This window comes from Carica papaya, chromosome 5 (assembly GCF_054855325.1).
Source record: "Carica papaya isolate Zhongbai chromosome 5, ASM5485532v1, whole genome shotgun sequence".
Taxonomy (NCBI): domain Eukaryota; kingdom Viridiplantae; phylum Streptophyta; class Magnoliopsida; order Brassicales; family Caricaceae; genus Carica; species Carica papaya.
In genome coordinates, this window is record NC_142313.1 from 40,119,250 (window position 1) to 40,137,290 (window position 18,041).

The window sequence follows — 18,041 nt, forward strand, 5'->3', positions numbered from 1 at the left end:
GATTTATTTTATAATCTCAAAATTTTCAGTAAATAGTTATTAATCTAAATGACATAAAATTAAGATTAAAAAATAATTAAAAGCATAATGAAAATTGACTTAATATAAAATATAATGCTTGTAAAAATGGTATAAAATTTAATATAAAAATAAAATTATTTATCTATCTATAAAATTTCACGATGAATTAAAATAACACATTCTAAATTCAGTTTAAATTAACGGATCATTTTAAAATATATTTTGTATGAATTTAATTTTACTATTTTAGGTGTGTAATACTGTCATTATATTCTAGTTAAAATAAAAATAAATTTATTATAAATAATATTTAAATTTCGGAAAATAAAAACTGCACGTTTTTTATATGGCAATAATTTAAAAAAGAAATATGCATGCACGTCCTGGGCACGTAATTTTTTATAAGAGATTCTTTCACACGGTGGAATATGAAAACCCTCGTGACTTCTTTTGTCGTTTTCTGCCCGAAACAAATTAAACGTTCTATCTCGAGTCCAAAGATCTTCTCCCACTTGTTTCTTCTATTCTTGCACGTGCGGAATGCTCTTTTGTGACTATCAACCTTAGATTATTATTATTCTTATTTTTTAAATTAGAAAAATAAAATATACAATGTATTTAAAATATGATTTAATATTATCAAGTAATAGTAGACATATTTCAAAATAAATTAATAGTACCTATTCAAATAAAATTTTTATATATTTTATAATTAAGTGACATATATAGTACGAAAATATACAAAAATATTAATTAACTAATGACTCAAAAATTATAGGTAAATGGTATTATCTTAATATATGAAATATAAATAAATTGTACGATGAAATTTTAGGTAAAGTAAAAATAAATTCCTAACTTTTTTTAAAATTCATTTATTTATAATTTGATTTTGTTACTGCATGTAAGATTTATAAATAAAATTTTGTGTATAAAATTTATAAATTAATAATTTTATATATAATAAAAAATCAAATCACAATAATTAATTAAAAAAAATTAGAGATTGACCAATTGATATATTACTCAGTACAATTTTGAATTAATTGATTTTAGAAAATTAAAAATGGAAAATACATAAACACGTAGTAAGCTAAGTAACCAATTTAATAAATAAAAAAACATTAGGCACATTAATTGTTTCTGGTAGAAAATTTGGATATTGAAGCATATATATATATATGTGTATGTATCTATATATATGTACAATAGTCAGTACAATTTGTAGTTTTACGAAGAGAATAAGAACCAAGTTAGTAGAATAATTTGAAAAGCATGAATAAAATGTCCCCACCATTACTCAAATATAATTCTCCTTCCTCAGTCAAAAATAAATTAGATGCATTTAACGTAGAAAAAATGCTCGAAAACATGACAACGAAAGAAATACCACATATACATTTCTCCCCATGTATGTACATGTATATATATATATATATATATATACACACATCTAAATCATTAGTTTAGTAGTACACCACATGCCGGTTATTCTTTACTTATATATGGGTGATTGATATTTCTGTGTGAATTCAAATGAAATTGTACTAATTAATTATTAAAATATTATATGAATTCCTATTAAAATTTTATATAATTTATTAATTAAGCAAATATCTAGATACTAATTGTAAAAGTCCGAACTCATATTTAGGATCCTGAGAATATAACCTAAAAATAGTGGAATAAAATAATACTGAAATTTATAATTTAGCGGAATCAATTTAGAGTTTAGAGTTATATTTCTTGTACGATTTACTTAAAATGTCTAATAGTAGTACAAGAATATTCTTTAAAAACTTAAATATAAAATAGTAATAAAAAAAATGTGATCGACCTCTACAGGAAACTGGAGAAGCAGAGAGACAATTTCCTAATTAGTATTCTTGTTGTTCAGGATTCGGATCTTAATCATTATGATTTAAAATAATTAATAATAAATAGTGAGCTATATTATCTCAATAAGAATATCGACGTTTTATCATTAATACGAAAAATCAAAGGTTGTAAAAAATATAAAATAACTAATGGAACTCATTCTTAATAAAACTCGTTTCATTAAAAACATTAATATTTTTTCAACTCATCTTTAAATTCTTAAATGTCATTTATTAATGTAAGAATCATGATAATAAAATAGAGTATGCATTCTAAACGACATATAACAGTAAACCTTTCATTATTTTCTAAACTAGATTCCCACTACATTCATTTTTATCCTTTTACCTTGCCTACTGGTGTTGCTGAGGGTCTATAGGGGCTCCCACTACGTGTGGACACGAACATTCATTTTATAATCAAACGGTCATCCCATACTCCGTCCAATAATGGATGCCAAAATACAACCGCTTCAATACCCAGTTTGGTATGAGCGTAATTAAAACAATTATCAACCATTTCCGGTATAAAACTTTTCAGTCTCGTTCGACTGAGGGTAACATTCACGGTAGAGTTTACCTTATACACCAAATCCGTACACTCTTTTCTAATACACCCAATAAGCTTTTTTTTATTAAATACTATAAATTCACACATATATTTTCTTTTATGTACTATTTGGTCTTAAAAGATACGTATATATGTATCCCAATAACATGGGAGTAATGGATTCATATTTTACGGTAAGTACATAAACTAAACATGCATTATACCAATAGAAACATATTAAACACACAATTGAATGACATGACAACATGTATAGAGATGTCTTACCACGTTCGCCGTAAAATTTAGAACAAATACATCAAGTAATTAGTACAGTGAACATAATAACATAATAAATAACTGTAGAGATAATTACTTCAATTAAAACTCAAACATGCATAAACTGAGCAATTACTTACTCAATTGGTAACATGTACTTTAATTAATTAGATAATTGCATAATAACTAAATTTCCATTCATCTATCAGTTTAACTTTAATTTTACCATAACAGGAAAAATAAGAGAGAGATTCTTATACTAGATTGATGTCCATCAGACTACTTTTTTTACTATACTTCCTGACGATTCCTAATTCTTAGACTTCTTAGATTTTTCTACTAAAATCAAAACGTATGTTAAAATAGTGTGAAAAATACACAAAAAATAGCCAAAAGAACAAAAAAAATATCGTCGGGGGTCAGTTTTGGGATTCTAATGTGGTAGTGTCGTCGTGATCCGCTGCCGATTCCTCCTTCTCCAGCGGTTACTCCTCTTAGTTAGGCTATTTTCGGCCGGTTCTTGATAAAAACCTGTTTAAATCATGATTAGGGGGTGATTATTGGCAGACAAGGGGAAAACTCGAGGCTTACTGACATTTTTCGGTCTTTGGTACGGTGGCTCAGCCGTCCCTTACTCGCAGTTCGTGGCTTTTTCGATCACCCTACATCGAAAACAGATTATACGGCTGAAGAGCGGAGAAAACAGAGTGAGTGAGAAGAGAATACAGCTTATCAGAGCATTTTTTAGTCTTTAGTATGGCGGCTCAGCCGAGCTCTGTCATTCCCTCCTCATAGGTCACGGTTGTTTTCGATTAATCTGCATGAAAAATGTGTTAGACATTAAATAGTGGAGAAACGAGAAGAACAGAAAAAAAAAATCGCAGTCACCAACGCGATTTGGGTCTCCGGTGTGGCACACCAGTGGCTGGGCTTCTCCTCCAGCCACCTTCATTCTTCTTCCCGACGAGCAGGTGTGCAGCTAGGGTTAGGATTTCGGTGGAAGAGGCATTTAAATACTCTCATTCCCTTGATCTGGGCCGTCTATTCTGGTCTGCGTGATGCCTCCTCAACCGTCCGATCGCGTTTAATAAAGAAATAAATCTGGACCGTTCGATCGAAAACGTGTGGATCGTCCGATTGCGCTTATCCTGATCGTTCGTGCGCACAAGAGTGAACACGGGTCGTTGGATCACCTAAGCACACAGATTGCTTGCGTGGCTCCCGTGTGGAGCCTGTGCCAGCGGGTCTGCCACGCAGCGCGTTCTGACTTGTCGTGTCGCTGATGTGGCCATCCCACGTGACCGCGTTTCTCTTTTTTTCAATTTGACTTCTGTTTTCAAACTTTTCTTTCAAATACATCATATTTTTATTAACAGTATTGCTATATTTTTTAAAATTATTTTTAAATTTATTCAATATCCATATTTATAAGAAAAAAATAAAAATAAAAAACTATTATTATTATTATTAAAAATTAAATTATATCATCGTGAGCTTAAATTCTGAACTCGAAATATTACACTAATAATAATATAATTTCACAATAATAAAACACGTAATATAACTTATTATGATAATATGTAAAATAGATAATTTTAATTTGAATTTATATTTTATAAAAATAAAAATAAAATTAATATATTTTATTAATTAAATGAGATTTATATATTAATAATTATATAATTTTTTAAGCATGATTAAAAATATATATGGTCAAACCAAGAAATAGTGATGGGTCAACAATAAGTTTCTCTATGTAAGAGAAAAACACATTAAAGAGACAAACCAGCAGTAAAGATCCAATGTTTCATTGCGGAGATGGTGGGCTTGACTTTGACCATAAAGTGTGGGGCCGCTCAAGAATTCAACACGACCGACAATTCATGTCACACGCACATATACACATATTGCTATCATATCTACACTATTTTCAACAACAATATATTACCTACTCTCTCCTTCTCTCTATCAGCATATATGTATATTATATATAATATATAGACCCACAATGACCAAAGGACCACATGGGTTATTACTTATAGATGGATAGATAATATGTAAATATATATATATATATATATGCCGGGTCTACACTGAAGACAAGTATATCTTCTTATCCTTGCATGTCTATCCCATTTCCACCAAGTTTCGCCAAAAAAAGGAAGGTGTTCTATATATTGGGTAGGTTGAATCCAATTTGGAAAGCTTTGAATTTTAAGATTCATTTCTATATATTCATTTGAACCCAGCCTAGCTACAGCTAAGCAGCTGGTTTTGCCTCTTCTTCTTCTTCTTCTTCTTCTTCACTTTAAAACAGCGTCTGGTTTAGGCGCCGTAATTACATTCATCAATCTCTGCCTCTGGGTATTGATGGTTATGGACTTAAGTTTTAGTCCCTTACGCTCCACTGCTTCCTTAGATCTTAATGTCAATCCTGATCTGAGAGAAGATGAACTAGTAGTTCCGGTAAGTGATTAAAATGCAAATATATATATATATATATGTATGTTTATTCATGCATGAGTAGTATTATACATATAATTAATATGTTTATATATCTGCTTCTGGGTAATTTTTTTTCTTTCTTTCTTCTTGACTTCCAGCCGAAGGAATATCTGGAAAGCGCTGAATTCATGGAGCTTCAGAGAAAGCTTTCGGAGAAGCCCAATCATCATGATGAGGTGTGTGTATATATATATATATAGTATACGTATACATATATATGAATGTATTTCTATTGGGTCAATTTTTATCTTTTTGGCCAACTGAATTGATTTCTTGTTTTTCTTTTTCCTTTTTCTTTTGTATATTATTCGTTAATTAGATAATGTATATAACTAGTTATAACACAACTGAAATAGGAGAATTGTGTATTACCAAAACTGACATATAATCATTTAATTGATACATGATGGATTGAATCTGCAGAGAGGTGAATTGATGGAGGAAATGGACCGGCTGAGCACAGAAAACAAAGAGCTTAGCCAGATGATAACAGTGATGTGCGAGAACTACAACTCTTTGAGAAAACAAATGGTGGATTTCGTGAATGAAAAGAAAAGAAAATCTGATCAAAGTTCCACCCAGAGCAGTTCTACCGACGATAATGGATCCTGGAACAAAAGACTTAAAGAGGACGATCCAGGTGCTATCAAGGAGCCAAAGATTTCAACAGTTTATGTCAAGACTCACCCTTTTGATACCAGCCTTGTAAGCCCCCTAATTAATTAATTAATTTCCTTCGTAAAAATTATAAATGTATAGATATACTCATGTTCTTGATTTGATAAATATGGATAGATTGTGAAAGACGGGTATCTATGGAGGAAATATGGCCAGAAAGTTACCAGAGATAACCCTTCTCCTCGAGCTTACTACAAATGCGCTCTTGCTCCAAGCTGTCCCGTAAAAAAGAAGGTGAGTTTCCCCAAGCCAACCCATATTGAATCATGCACAAAATGAGTTTTCAAAGTGCTTGGATCATGCATGTAATTTCATGTATACATACACACACACACACACACACACACAGGTATATATATATATGTTGGAACTAAAGAAGAGAAAAAATTAGAATAAACTAGGAGAAGATTAGTGGAGAAAAGAAGATTAGATATTGATTTGATTTTCTAATCTGATTTTTACAAACAACTGAATAACCTTTAAATAGGCAAATTACCTATAAAAATATAGATATGAGTTCCTACTTATGGTCATCTTACATGATAGTTTCTTCAAAGCTTTTCATCTTATCAATTTAACTTGTAACTTGTAACGTTTTAATTAATCTCTTTTTTTGAATTTATTTTAATTTATCAAAATATTTTTTATAAAATTTTAATAAATTCATTTATCTCTATTATCTTCATTCAAATCATAAGTTGATGTCGGGTTAAGTAGAAAAAATTTGTCTAGAGAATAAGTTTTGTACTAATTATTCATGTGCGGCTTCGGATGCATTATTAATCCTAGTTTTGCATCAGTTGAATTCATCAGTTTGTTAGATAATCTACGATTCAAATTAATTAAAAGGTAAATACTTAATTTATTAAACATGTATAATTGGGTGTTCAGGTGCAAAGAAGCATTGAGGATCAATCGGTGATTGTGGCAACTTATGAAGGGGAACACACACATCCAATGGAGGCAACACCGAGCTCCAATGTGCGGAGTGGGAGCGCTGGATCAGCTGGTAAGCAAGGTGGACGAACCATGACAATGGACTTGACAAGATCAACGACGAGCAGATTAAACAAAGGGATGTTGGGGAGGACAATGGATGAGACGCCGCAGCAACTGCAACAAATGTTGGTGGACCATATGGCTTCTTCCTTGACCAATGATCCCAAGTTCACAGCAGCCATTGCAGCAGCTTTTTCTGAGAATATGCATGAAGGGATCAATATAAATCCTCCTCATTAAAAATGCTGAACCAATTATATATCTAATGTACTATAATATTTAGATATACACAGAGAGAGAGAGAAAAGAAGAGAGACGTAGATAGAGAAGGAAATTAGTGAGGATTCTCTTGTTCATTCTTTTATTGCTCTCTTTAATTTTGCTGAATCTCTCCTTTCAATTGTTATACAAACAGCGGAGAAATAAAATTTATAGGGAAGTTATTGATATATATATATATATATATGTGCATACCCATTTTGATCAGGAACTTAAAGATTTTATTTGTAAATACAACATTTCAAATGAAGGATAAACTTTGAGCAACTCAAGGTTGAGTTTCAAGCAGATGGGTATAGAAAATAACCACCAAACAAATCAGCAGATGCTACTATAAAGCCTCCAGATTCGCAGTCTTTTAGATTCAGTACCTTCTTGTCATGTCTTTTAATAAATTTTCATCTTCATAATTGTATATATTAAAAAAAAAATCACGAACCCTAAAAATAAAGTAAGATTTATATTTATTTTTAGCAACTTTCTCTCTTTGTGACACCGTAATTCATTGTTTTTTCCATTCTTCTTTTCCAAAAATGGGAAATATTTAGAGTTTTCAAATTTCTGACTTAACAAACTGATGGAGATTTAGTGGTAGTAGAGCCTCCCTCACCTGCTTATAAAACTAATTGAATTTCTTAACTACACAAGTCCAGTAGGGTTACTGGGACTGCTATCCTGCCAGGACGATCTTGTAACTAAAAGAAAAAGAGAACACAATCTATAGAAACTCAGGCAAAAACTTACATATTGGGTGATCAAATAGATATCATGGAAATCTTGATCCGGCCCCTTTCTTCCTTTAAAAGGTACTAATATACTATCTTGTGATCGGGGCATTTATAGGGCTAAATTGTATAAAAACCTAAATTGTAATACAAGTGAACCTACTGAGACCAGTGATCGCGTAGATTTCAGTTTCAATCCCTTCTGGTAGAATGAATTTAATTATTTGACTGTCCTGGGATTGAAAAGAAACCAAAATACAGCAAGAGTGGATAGACCAACCTCAACTTTTCTATGCCAAACTCTTTTATGTCTGAGCCTGAAAATCCTTTTCTGTACCAAAGCGTGGTAACTATTTTTTACTAACTTCCTAAAGGAGTCATATAAATTGCAACAGCAAGACTGCTCCTCACCACATCATAAATTTCTACATCCGTAATCATCTATACACAAAACATATCACTTCTCAGACCTTGGTGTACCAGAAGAGGTGCCAGATGCAAACTCCAGAATAGCAATCCATCCATCTGGGTTGGAAAAATCACCTGTTACTTTTAATTTTTGCCCTTGGTTTTCATGTCATCTTTTTCCTCCACTTCTGCTCCAGCCATGCACTCCTGGAATCTAAAGCAACTAACAATGTGATCATTTGTCAGTCCCGCAGCTTGCATGAATGAGTATATAACTGTTGGTCCAACGCTGCGGAACCCTCTCTTCACTAAATCTTTGCTTATTACCTCCGCTTTTGGAGTCTTTACTGGAACTTGGCGGGGGTACCGGAACTGGCTCACCACAGGTTTGTGGTTTACAAAGTTCCAAATGTATTTGTCAAACGAACCAAACTCATCCCTTATCTGCATAATCAGCAAACAATAATTACACTTAAACAGGCAGCCAAAAGAAAATTTTGCATGGTTCTGCAACATTTATTGGCAGGCACAGAAGAACAATATATGAACTGGTTAAGCATGTGAAGACAAAAATTCCTTCCAGCATTACCCTTTTTTTTTCTGAAATAATCATTCCAGCATTACCTAAATCATTTAGCTATATAACAAATGAACTCAGAGAAAATTCGTTCTAAATATGTACCTTGCATATTTGTCTTGCATTTTCGATAATTGAACGTAACTTCAGCTCTGATAGCAGGGAACTAGCAAGGCTTCCAGGTGTTGCTACCTTTTTCTCATTCAACTTTGAAACAGCGATTGGATCAAAATCCAAAAATACTTCTCTGCATTCAGATATTTCCAATTCAAACAAATAACTGTTATTTTTTTGGATAGAAAAGGAAGTTTCTTTTTAGAAATAGAATTATAATACCCATCATCTGACCAGGAACACAATTGTTCGCTATAGGTGCATTACCAGTACCTAAATATATGCCTTTTAGTAAGAATGGCAGGCCATGTAAGTTCAGCCAAGGCACCTGACAGGCTGAGAAATTCAAACAGTTTCCTGCATGTTTTACAAAATTAAGTCTTAGGCAGCCATCAGATTGTTTAGCATTCGAAACCAGAATGGAATTACTTGAGTACTATTGCAAGATCACGTACTTGTCATCATGGACAGAGACTCCCCATTCTTCATCGTGGAAAGCAGCATAACATGGATCTTTTTTTTTAACACATAAAAATAGTTAAAAGTAGAGGATTTTTAACTAATTAAACAAATATTTGATGCAAATGGCAATAGAATGTCGATGCGGGAAAACCTCAAGTTAAAAATAGTAGATGACCGAGCAAGGAAGAAATAATAGAATAACATATTAGTTATAAGAAAATTATCTTGAGCTTTGAGTTTTCATTTGCTTTCAATTTTTAGCTTTTGTTTTCTTAAAAAAGAAGTGCTTAGTTGTCGTGATTGGAAACCGTCTTAGGGGGAAAAAATGAAAATGCATTTAGTCTAAGAAATGCATTGTTTTAAAATTACAAATAGTCTGAATACTAAATTAATATAATATAAGTCGACTTAAATGCTCTTAAAAAATATAGTTCCATTAATATAATATAAATGTAATTATTTGTTAGAATAACGGAGAAACCGTGACCTTTTTTTTTCTTAAAGTTTTCTTTGCAAAAGATGATTCTTAAACAAACCAGATTAGTTTGTCTAATTTTTTTTAGAAGCCATCTCTGACTTGCTCGAACGTAGAAAATATTTCTGATTATGAAAATCTGGACGCATTGACCTATCATTAAACAAACCAGACTATTTTATCTTGAAATTGAAAAATCCTTTTCCTCTTTTGTTATTCACATGATTTTTGAGTAATGCTTTTTTTTAAAATAAGGAATGAGAATTTATATTTATCTTTTTTAAAAAGCATTATTATTTTCAATTAAAAAAAATTCTATAGACTTGCAAGGAAAATTTCAGAAAAGTTTTAAAGCTAAAGCTCGAAAATGTAATAAATGTGGTGTGGCAAGAGGACGTGGTCAGGCACCATAACATGACATCTTTTTCATATTCTTCTCCCATGTTTTGGTTTTAGAATGTTTTCCCGTTTCGAGATTTCTAAATAATTAGAGATCTTTTTCCTAACAATATTTTTTCATTTAATAAAGCTAAATACATTCAGATTGTTTCCAAAAACAGAACATTGTTTTCCGAAAGAGAAATTTTGTCATCAAAGTAAACAGGCCCTAGATATCCCTACTATGATATAAGAATAAAAAAAGTTTACAGTGGATCCTGATATCCTTGAATTTCTGAGGCAGGGTCAAAATAACAGGCAAAAGACATTTAAGGGGTTTTAAGGCAGAAAATAATTTTTTCAGACTGCAAGATGAAGATTGTAATCATCTCTGGTCTTTATGTATTTTCTTCTCTACGATACAAACAAATACGAAAAAAAAATTTCAAGGGCTCCAACATCCTATTAAAGTTCCATATATCATGTGGAAAGATGAATAGACCAATGCTATTATTTTGAAGAATGGAGACAATAAATCGCCAGTAGGATAAAAGAACAAATTCCCTTTTCCTTCCGAGTCATAAAGTTTCTTCTCTAGCTTTCTATATTGTGCCTCCTTCAGGAAAAAGAAAGTGGAACTACTGATTTTTTAATTTCTTAGGTAGAAATGATATACTTTATCCAAATTAGTCTAAGCTATAACAGAGATTACATCTAACTTGCTGTTATGCTACCACATCTTAAGCCACAACCTAAACCTCTTTTTTTCTTTTTTTTTTTTTGAGAAGACCACAATCTAAACTTTGCTCACACATACATTGGTTAAACTCTATTCTAACCATAATACAAGGAACAGTTTAGGAGTTTGCATCTAGGAGTACAATTGGATGACATTGCTAATTTAAACTGGCAACTTTCTCAGAGGTGTACTACGGAAGGTCTAAATAAAACCTAGTTATACTGAACAAGAAGTGAGGAATCAAGAAATTCATATATTAGAAACAAACACTGCAATCAAGAAAGAGTAACCTATGCACAGAATCATCAAGCAAAAACGAAAAATTGGTTTTCTTAGCCAAAGCCAGCAAAGAATTTTGTCTGGGAAGAGCAATGAGAAAAAATTCACTTAGAAGTTTAGATTTTCTGGCTAAATAGAGGAGATACGGCAGAGCTAATACCAGAACAAATTCTTCTAAATGAATTTGTAAACAAATTTTCAGCATCAGATTAGATGAACAGGACTGACACTTAATTCTAACATCCTTACTTGTATTCACAAGGCCTAATTTACAAGCCCAATAGATCCATCTGGTAGGACACAGAATAGCATCATCGACTCTCATCCATGGAAACAATTTTTCAGGCTCATGTACACTAGAGAATGTGAATGTACTTGAGTCATTATTTAGTTGGCATACTTTTTCAAAGTTAAGTGGTTTCCAATTCACTAACATAATTATCATGGTCTACTAGGTGCATGGTAAATAACATATGCAACACATATAGAAAGATGTCCAACACCTACTCCCAGTAATCACATGGTTTCCTATTAGGATTTTCACCTTAATGATAAGAATAATTAGCAATGCAATTCTTCACATTTAGATTGAATTACATAATGAGAATATCAATATGAATTACTAATAAAGCCAAGCTGCATCTACTGACCTAAAGATATATAGATGTTTTCCTTAAGTAAGTGCTTCACCTAATTAAGAGACAGCACTGACTTTTGACAGGAAAGAATTTTCCCAACAGCATAAAGTGAGATAAACTATGTCCTTTAAAGTGCTTGACTTTAAATCTTATCACAGAGAATATTCCTTTTTCGTGGATGACTTCACAAAGCTCTGTCACAGTGGCAGAGATCCTTCTAAGTGGAAATTTTCAAATACTCATTTAAAAGAATTTTGCCGCTCCATACATCCTGCTTATGTTATTCTAACAGTTAAACCATCCAAAGGAAGACAAGCGCTTAGACTACCCAGCCTGAGACTAACTATTTAGTAATTTCTGATAATCTCAAGATCCCGACTTTTCTTCCTTGTTTTGTAATCAGCACCAAGAAGTTGGCTCTCTTATTTGGGAGCTCTAGATAATAGAACTAGTTTACTCATACCCTATGCCCAAAAATATTTACTTCACTCCATAAAAGAACAAAAAAGAAAAATAAAATCTCTAAACCTAGTATAGAGCCATATCTTCAATGCCATCTATCTAAACCCACTATTAAAAAGAATAATCAGATGGAAAATATAAAAAGTGAAACAAAATTTTAAGACTTAAATCAAAGAACAAGAAAAGCATGGTAGGCGCACCAGTGTTCGGGGTGACCCAAGCACATCTCTTCTTTCCCTCCAAGCAACCATTACCAGCAAGTACCGGCTCTCCGTTCTCCACTTTTTCCACACACTGCTTCCTCCTGACCGCCGAACCACCACTTCGGCGCGCTGCAAACACCTTCTTTCCGCTCGAAGAAGACGCGCGGCTAAGTGACGAGGAGTCCGAGGAAGACGCATCCGACGAGCACGACGCGGTCATTGACACGTTCCGCCTCAAAATCGAGGAGCTCAAGTGCGGGCATTGAGGCAATGGTTGCGGTACCGGCGTTACTACTGGAGTTGGCGATTTCGGCGAGGTCAATTTCACCAATTTACCTCCGTCTTTTGACTCAGTAATTTCTTCTTTTGCTAGCTTCTCGGCTTTCTTGATGGGTTTAGTCAGCGTTTTCTTCTGTACCTTGTTCCCAGCCGGTACAAGGACCGGCCGACTCTCCGGTTCGCTAATGTGCGTTGACCATACTCGAGGTGGACCTGCCATCTCTGGTAGATTCTTTTCTCTTTTCAGATAAGTACCTGGTAAATGCTTCAACTAAAGCTTCTGGGGCTAGAAGTGCACCAATGCAATTACTTGTTTTGGTTTTTGAGAATATTCACTGGGTGTCTGAGCGATTTTAGGAGTTTAACAATGGGGGAAACCCTAGAAAAGAAATAAATTTAGGTACCGGAGATACTGCATTGGCACGAACGTAAACCTCCTTACTTGAATTGCTGTTTGGCGGTCGAGAAAGTCTGGGGGAAGAGGGAGGAGAGGAAGGGGGAAGTGAGAGAAAAGAGAAAGAGAAAGAAGGTGAGCAGTGAAGAACTAAAGGGCAGTCTTTAGCCAGTAGAAATTTTTCTGATCGAGAAAGAATTGAAAGGACGGTGAGAGAAAGCCGAGAATACGTGGACCAATCATAGCATGCCACGTTAACTCGATACTTCTCTAGTATTATTCCTTTTTTTTTTGTCAGGAAAATTGGTTTTTTCCCCGACCCGACGAAAATGGGTTTCCTCCCGATTCTCGAATGTTCTTGTCGTAATTCCAAGTTTATTATTATTATTATTATATTTATAAAAAGTTCTATTTTCAAAATAAAATAAAAATGTGTTTAATTTAGTTCAAGTAAAATAAAATAGTTAATTTTTTTCCAATAAACATTATAAAAATACGAGTCTGAGTTTAAAAAAAATGTCACTCCGTAAATTAATTTATAAATAAAAAATTATATTTTAAAAATATAAATTTAAAATTATTATTATTAAATTTTTAAATTAAATATGCAAAATATTTTATCATAAAATTTAACTTAATATTATATTTTTTTCGAATATATTTGAGACACTAATATAATATCTATATATGAAACTTCTTATTTATTTTTTTAAAAAAATATTTTTTATTTCTATATAAAATTAAATTAAAAAAATTAAACATTCTTTGGATGATAAATCTCTTTAGCATTCTCCTGTTTGTAATAAAATTATCTAAAAATAGAGAAAGCTTGTGATCATAACTAATTATGGCTAGGTTACTTTATTTTTATTTATTTTATTTCTTAAATTTATAATTGACGATTTATTTTTTTGTATTAGTTTTATTATTTATTTCTTATATAATTACGTTTAATATAAAAAATAATGTTAATGTAATGTACAAAGAGTAATCAATGTAAAAAAGATAAATAATTAATTTTATATCAAAAATTAATTATTATATTAAAAAGTAAAATATATTTTAGATAAACCAAACTAATTATACAAACTTCTAAAATGAGTAACGTATGTAAGAAATAACGAAATAATAATTTGACACAGATTAGCTCAAAATAGACGTAAAATAATTATTTATAAAGAAAACTTCTAAAACAAATCAAAACATATTATATAGAGATTAGAGGGTCTAATGTGAAAGTACTAAACTTTATGGTGAAAATAAAAAAAAAAAAAGAATCAATTTCGGTAATAATATTTTAAAAATAATAGATATTTAGAGATAATATAACCTAAGGTGAAAAAATTGTTTATAAATTAAACTCTAAATACTGAAAGCAGAGCTATTAATTTTATAATTAAAAGGGTTCATATTGAAAATAATAAAATTTAAGTCGAATGTAAACAATGAATGATGTATATTAATGAAAGATAGTTAATATTAGAAAAGTACTAACTACAATATTTGTAACGGCCCCGATAATTCATAATGGAATTTGTATTATAAATATCAAATGCGGAAGCGAAGTCAAAATTTGAATAACATCCCTTACACTAAAACCAAAACGTACTCACAAAATATAAAAGATTAAACTACCTAAAAGAGAAACTTGAAAGTAAAAAAAACTACGAATGTGACTATGGAGTCTTTAGGCGTCCCCTTCGTCGTCCTCCTGCGGAAGCGGCTCGGGAACGATGTTCTCTTGATCTGAAATGATTAAATGAGGAATGGGCTACACTAGCCCAGTAAAGACATCACGATATCTCACCGTCACGAAAGTAAAGGTGGGTAGAAAACACAAAAAGACCAATGGAGCATAATTTACAACAAATCCTTTTACCGAAAATAAAACCTTTATCATTTACTTACCTCGGTGAAATTCATAAAACAATATACGAAAGCAATAACATCATCATCATCATGAAAACATATATATGAACTGTATAACATAATACCTATCACACTCTTCGTAATTCAATAGTTTTACAACATATTTTCCTAATTCACCAGCCCACTAGTATCCATGGAGATCCATAGGGGTCCCGCTACCCGTTAATCCTTAATACTTGAGATCATATTCCAGGACCGTCCCTATACCCCGTCCGGTATGGGTGCCAAACCATAGACCTCATTACCCCGTCCGGTATGAGGGTGAAACGGGCCGTCCCCATACCTCGTCCGGTATGGGCGCCAAAACACGTAAGATCTCCATACCCCGTCCGGTATGGGAGACCACAATCCCGGTAGGGTTCCCTACGGACCCGGTCCGTCCACCATCTCTCAGGATATCTAGTCAGGCTGAACACATTATACAATTTCCATTCACATAATCTTTCATTCGCCTTTTCCCTCAGTTAGCATTTTCAATTACATACAAACAAGTTAAACGATAATTTATACCAAACAGACAACATATAGTATCAACACCACAGTCATTCAATCCATAATCAATAAAACAGTACAATATACACACGAAACTATAAAATGAAAACATTGAACCTCATGCTGCATTGAAGACTGTAAAACAGGCCAAATAACAGTTAGCCGACAAATACACTAGACTCGGGCTCCATTAGCGACCTTAAGCAATTTCATACATTCGTTGATTCATGAAATACCGTTTTATCATTTATTGAACTTTAAAACCGTGATAGGAAATAGGGTGAGGGGTCCTTACTCGTTTCGGGGTCCGAACACAGCTTCACAGTGCGCCTACAGGCTGTCCCTAATTTTCCCTGAATTTTCCTCGGGGAACTGAAACGCACTACTGGTACCTGCACGTGTTCCAAAAAAATTCCAAATTAGGCCCAGGGCCCCTTTCGGCCCAAATCGCAACTCCGGCACGGCGGCTCTGCCGTGCTCCGGCGACGGCGCCGCCGCTGGCGGCGGCGATTCCCCTCGGGTTGGCTGTTTTCGGCCGTTTCCGGCCGAATTCGTCCACACTCGCATCGGTCCCTGCGAGAAAACAAGCCTAGGGCCCTCGTGGGGCCAAAAAATCACGGAAAAACGGAGCTTACCGGCGGCGGCGCTCTCGGGTGCGGCGGCTCTCCGGCGAGGTTCGTGTTTTGGTGATTCGGCTCCGGTCAACCTGTAGAGAAAAGAGTGGTGATCACGGTGATATAAAATTTGCATCAAACGGAGGCCGGGAAGGGCCTCATTGGAGGCAAAAACCGAGAAGGACGCGGTGGCGCCGCTGGGCTTCGGCCGTGCATTTCGGCCGTTTGGCCGGGATTTTGGCTCTAATTTGGCCACAGGAGGAATCAGCGTGGAAAAACGAGTTGGGGGTACGAAATTTACCTCGATCGGCGGTCGGAAGTTCCTCCGGTGCGGCGGCGGGTGGCAGCGGCCGACTTCTGGTTCGTCTTCTCCGGCGAGCGGCAGGCGGCTAGGGTTTGTGGTCTGGTGTGGGGGTTCTATTTATAACTCATTGCCTTTTGATCTCAGCCGTCTATTTTGTTTTAATCTGGGCCGTCCGATCGCACGCTTGATCTGGGCCGTCCGATCGCGCCCATGCGGATCGCCAACGTGGCCCTTTTTGGAACGACGTGGTTTTGCCACGTGGCAAGTCCCGGTTGGCAGGGACTGCTGACCGGGCCTGCTGACGTGGCCGCCGACGTGGCCCCTTTTTTTTTTTTTTTCTTCTCGGTCCGGGCGCTACAATATTCGAGTTATATATTGAGTTTATGACAATAATATTATGTATTTTCAAAAGAAATAACATAAAATAAATAAAAATTACGAGGACACCAACTATAGTCCAAATACAAGATTAAACATAATGGTCATAAGTTGGCTAAATATGGAAAGCATTAGGCTTAACCAAATTTTCTTTGGTCGTAAAGGCGATTATTTAAGTCACGTGATATAATTTCCACATATTTTATTAACGCAAGCTTGGTCAAAAAATCAAAGGCAAATTATAAAATTAGTTCATGAAATTTAATATTTTTACAATTTAATTCTTAATATTTTTTCGTTATAATTTGGTTAATAACATTTTATATTTGAATTAAACGTTCAATTTATTTATACAAATTATTAATTTAATTAATTAATAAAAATTATTTTTTAAAAAAATTTAAATATAATATAATCATTTTAATCTTTTTCTATTCAAATTAAAAGATATTGAGCGTTTAAAATAAATATAAAATATTAAGAACCAAATTATAACGAAAAAAATATCGGAGATTAAATTATAACAAACGTTAGTTTTGATTATTAATTTACTAGTTTCTCCAAAAATAAACTACTTATTTTGATCAAATAGAAAATAAAATTAATACAATTCCATAAGCCAAACTTCAAGTAGAAAATCCCAAAACCAACTCCCAAGTTCCAACTTAAAACCTCATTCAATTTCGTCCACTTCATTCATTTGCCATCACAACTTGTTTAAAATTTTATTCTATTTAGTTTATTTTTATTTGTCAATTTTAACTCTCTAAATTCTATTTATTATTATTATTTTTTTTGAAAAGATGAATAAACTGTTTTGTAACTCTCAATCCTAATATATATATATATATATATATATATATATTAACTATGCATTGACATTTGTTTTCTCAAATTTAGTGATAAAATTATATAAATAATGTTAAAACAGAAAATTAAAGTAAAAAAGAATTCTTGGGACCCACTTATCCACATTGCATTCTTTACACTGAAATGCCCACTGCAA

General features: G+C 33.1%; 2 protein-coding genes across 2 annotated transcripts; one reads left to right on the forward strand and one right to left on the reverse strand.

Moving 5' to 3' along the window:
* Positions 1-4,820: 4,820 nt before the first annotated feature.
* On the forward strand, positions 4,821-7,355 carry WRKY40 (WRKY DNA-binding protein 40). Its single transcript, XM_022050652.2, has 5 exons — positions 4,821-5,190; positions 5,328-5,405; positions 5,653-5,934; positions 6,025-6,141; positions 6,799-7,355. The coding sequence occupies exons 1-5, from the start codon at positions 5,095-5,097 to the stop codon at positions 7,144-7,146; spliced, it is 921 nt and encodes a 306-aa protein (XP_021906344.1). The 5' UTR covers positions 4,821-5,094; the 3' UTR covers positions 7,147-7,355.
* A 526-nt stretch (positions 7,356-7,881) lies between these two features.
* LOC110821052 (DNA glycosylase superfamily protein) lies at positions 7,882-13,483 on the reverse strand. The gene is made up of 5 exons (XM_022050750.2): positions 12,643-13,483; positions 9,465-9,522; positions 9,283-9,366; positions 9,001-9,142; positions 7,882-8,762 (listed from the first exon to the last, which is right to left on the reverse strand). The coding sequence occupies exons 1-5, from the start codon at positions 13,142-13,144 to the stop codon at positions 8,463-8,465; spliced, it is 1,086 nt and encodes a 361-aa protein (XP_021906442.1). The 5' UTR covers positions 13,145-13,483; the 3' UTR covers positions 7,882-8,462.
* Positions 13,484-18,041: the final 4,558 nt, after the last annotated feature.

What these genes read in the sequence shown, in the direction of transcription:
- WRKY40 (XM_022050652.2), top strand. Translation starts at nt 5,095, where the DNA reads ATGGTTATGGACTTAAGTTTTAGTCCCTTACGCTCCACTGCTTCCTTA. An exon ending in AGCCCAATCATCATGATGAG is followed by an intron (nt 5,406 to 5,652) that starts GTGTGTGTATAT and finishes TTGAATCTGCAG; the next exon opens with AGAGGTGAATTGATGGAGGA. An exon ending in GCTGTCCCGTAAAAAAGAAG is followed by an intron (nt 6,142 to 6,798) that starts GTGAGTTTCCCC and finishes TTGGGTGTTCAG; the next exon opens with GTGCAAAGAAGCATTGAGGA.
- LOC110821052 (XM_022050750.2), bottom strand. Translation starts at nt 13,144, where the DNA reads ATGGCAGGTCCACCTCGAGTATGGTCAACGCACATTAGCGAACCGGAG. An exon ending in TTGGGTCACCCCGAACACTG is followed by an intron (nt 9,523 to 12,642) that starts GTGCGCCTACCA and finishes TTAAAAAAAAAG; the next exon opens with ATCCATGTTATGCTGCTTTC. An exon ending in ACTAAAAGGCATATATTTAG is followed by an intron (nt 9,143 to 9,282) that starts GTACTGGTAATG and finishes ATCTGAATGCAG; the next exon opens with AGAAGTATTTTTGGATTTTG.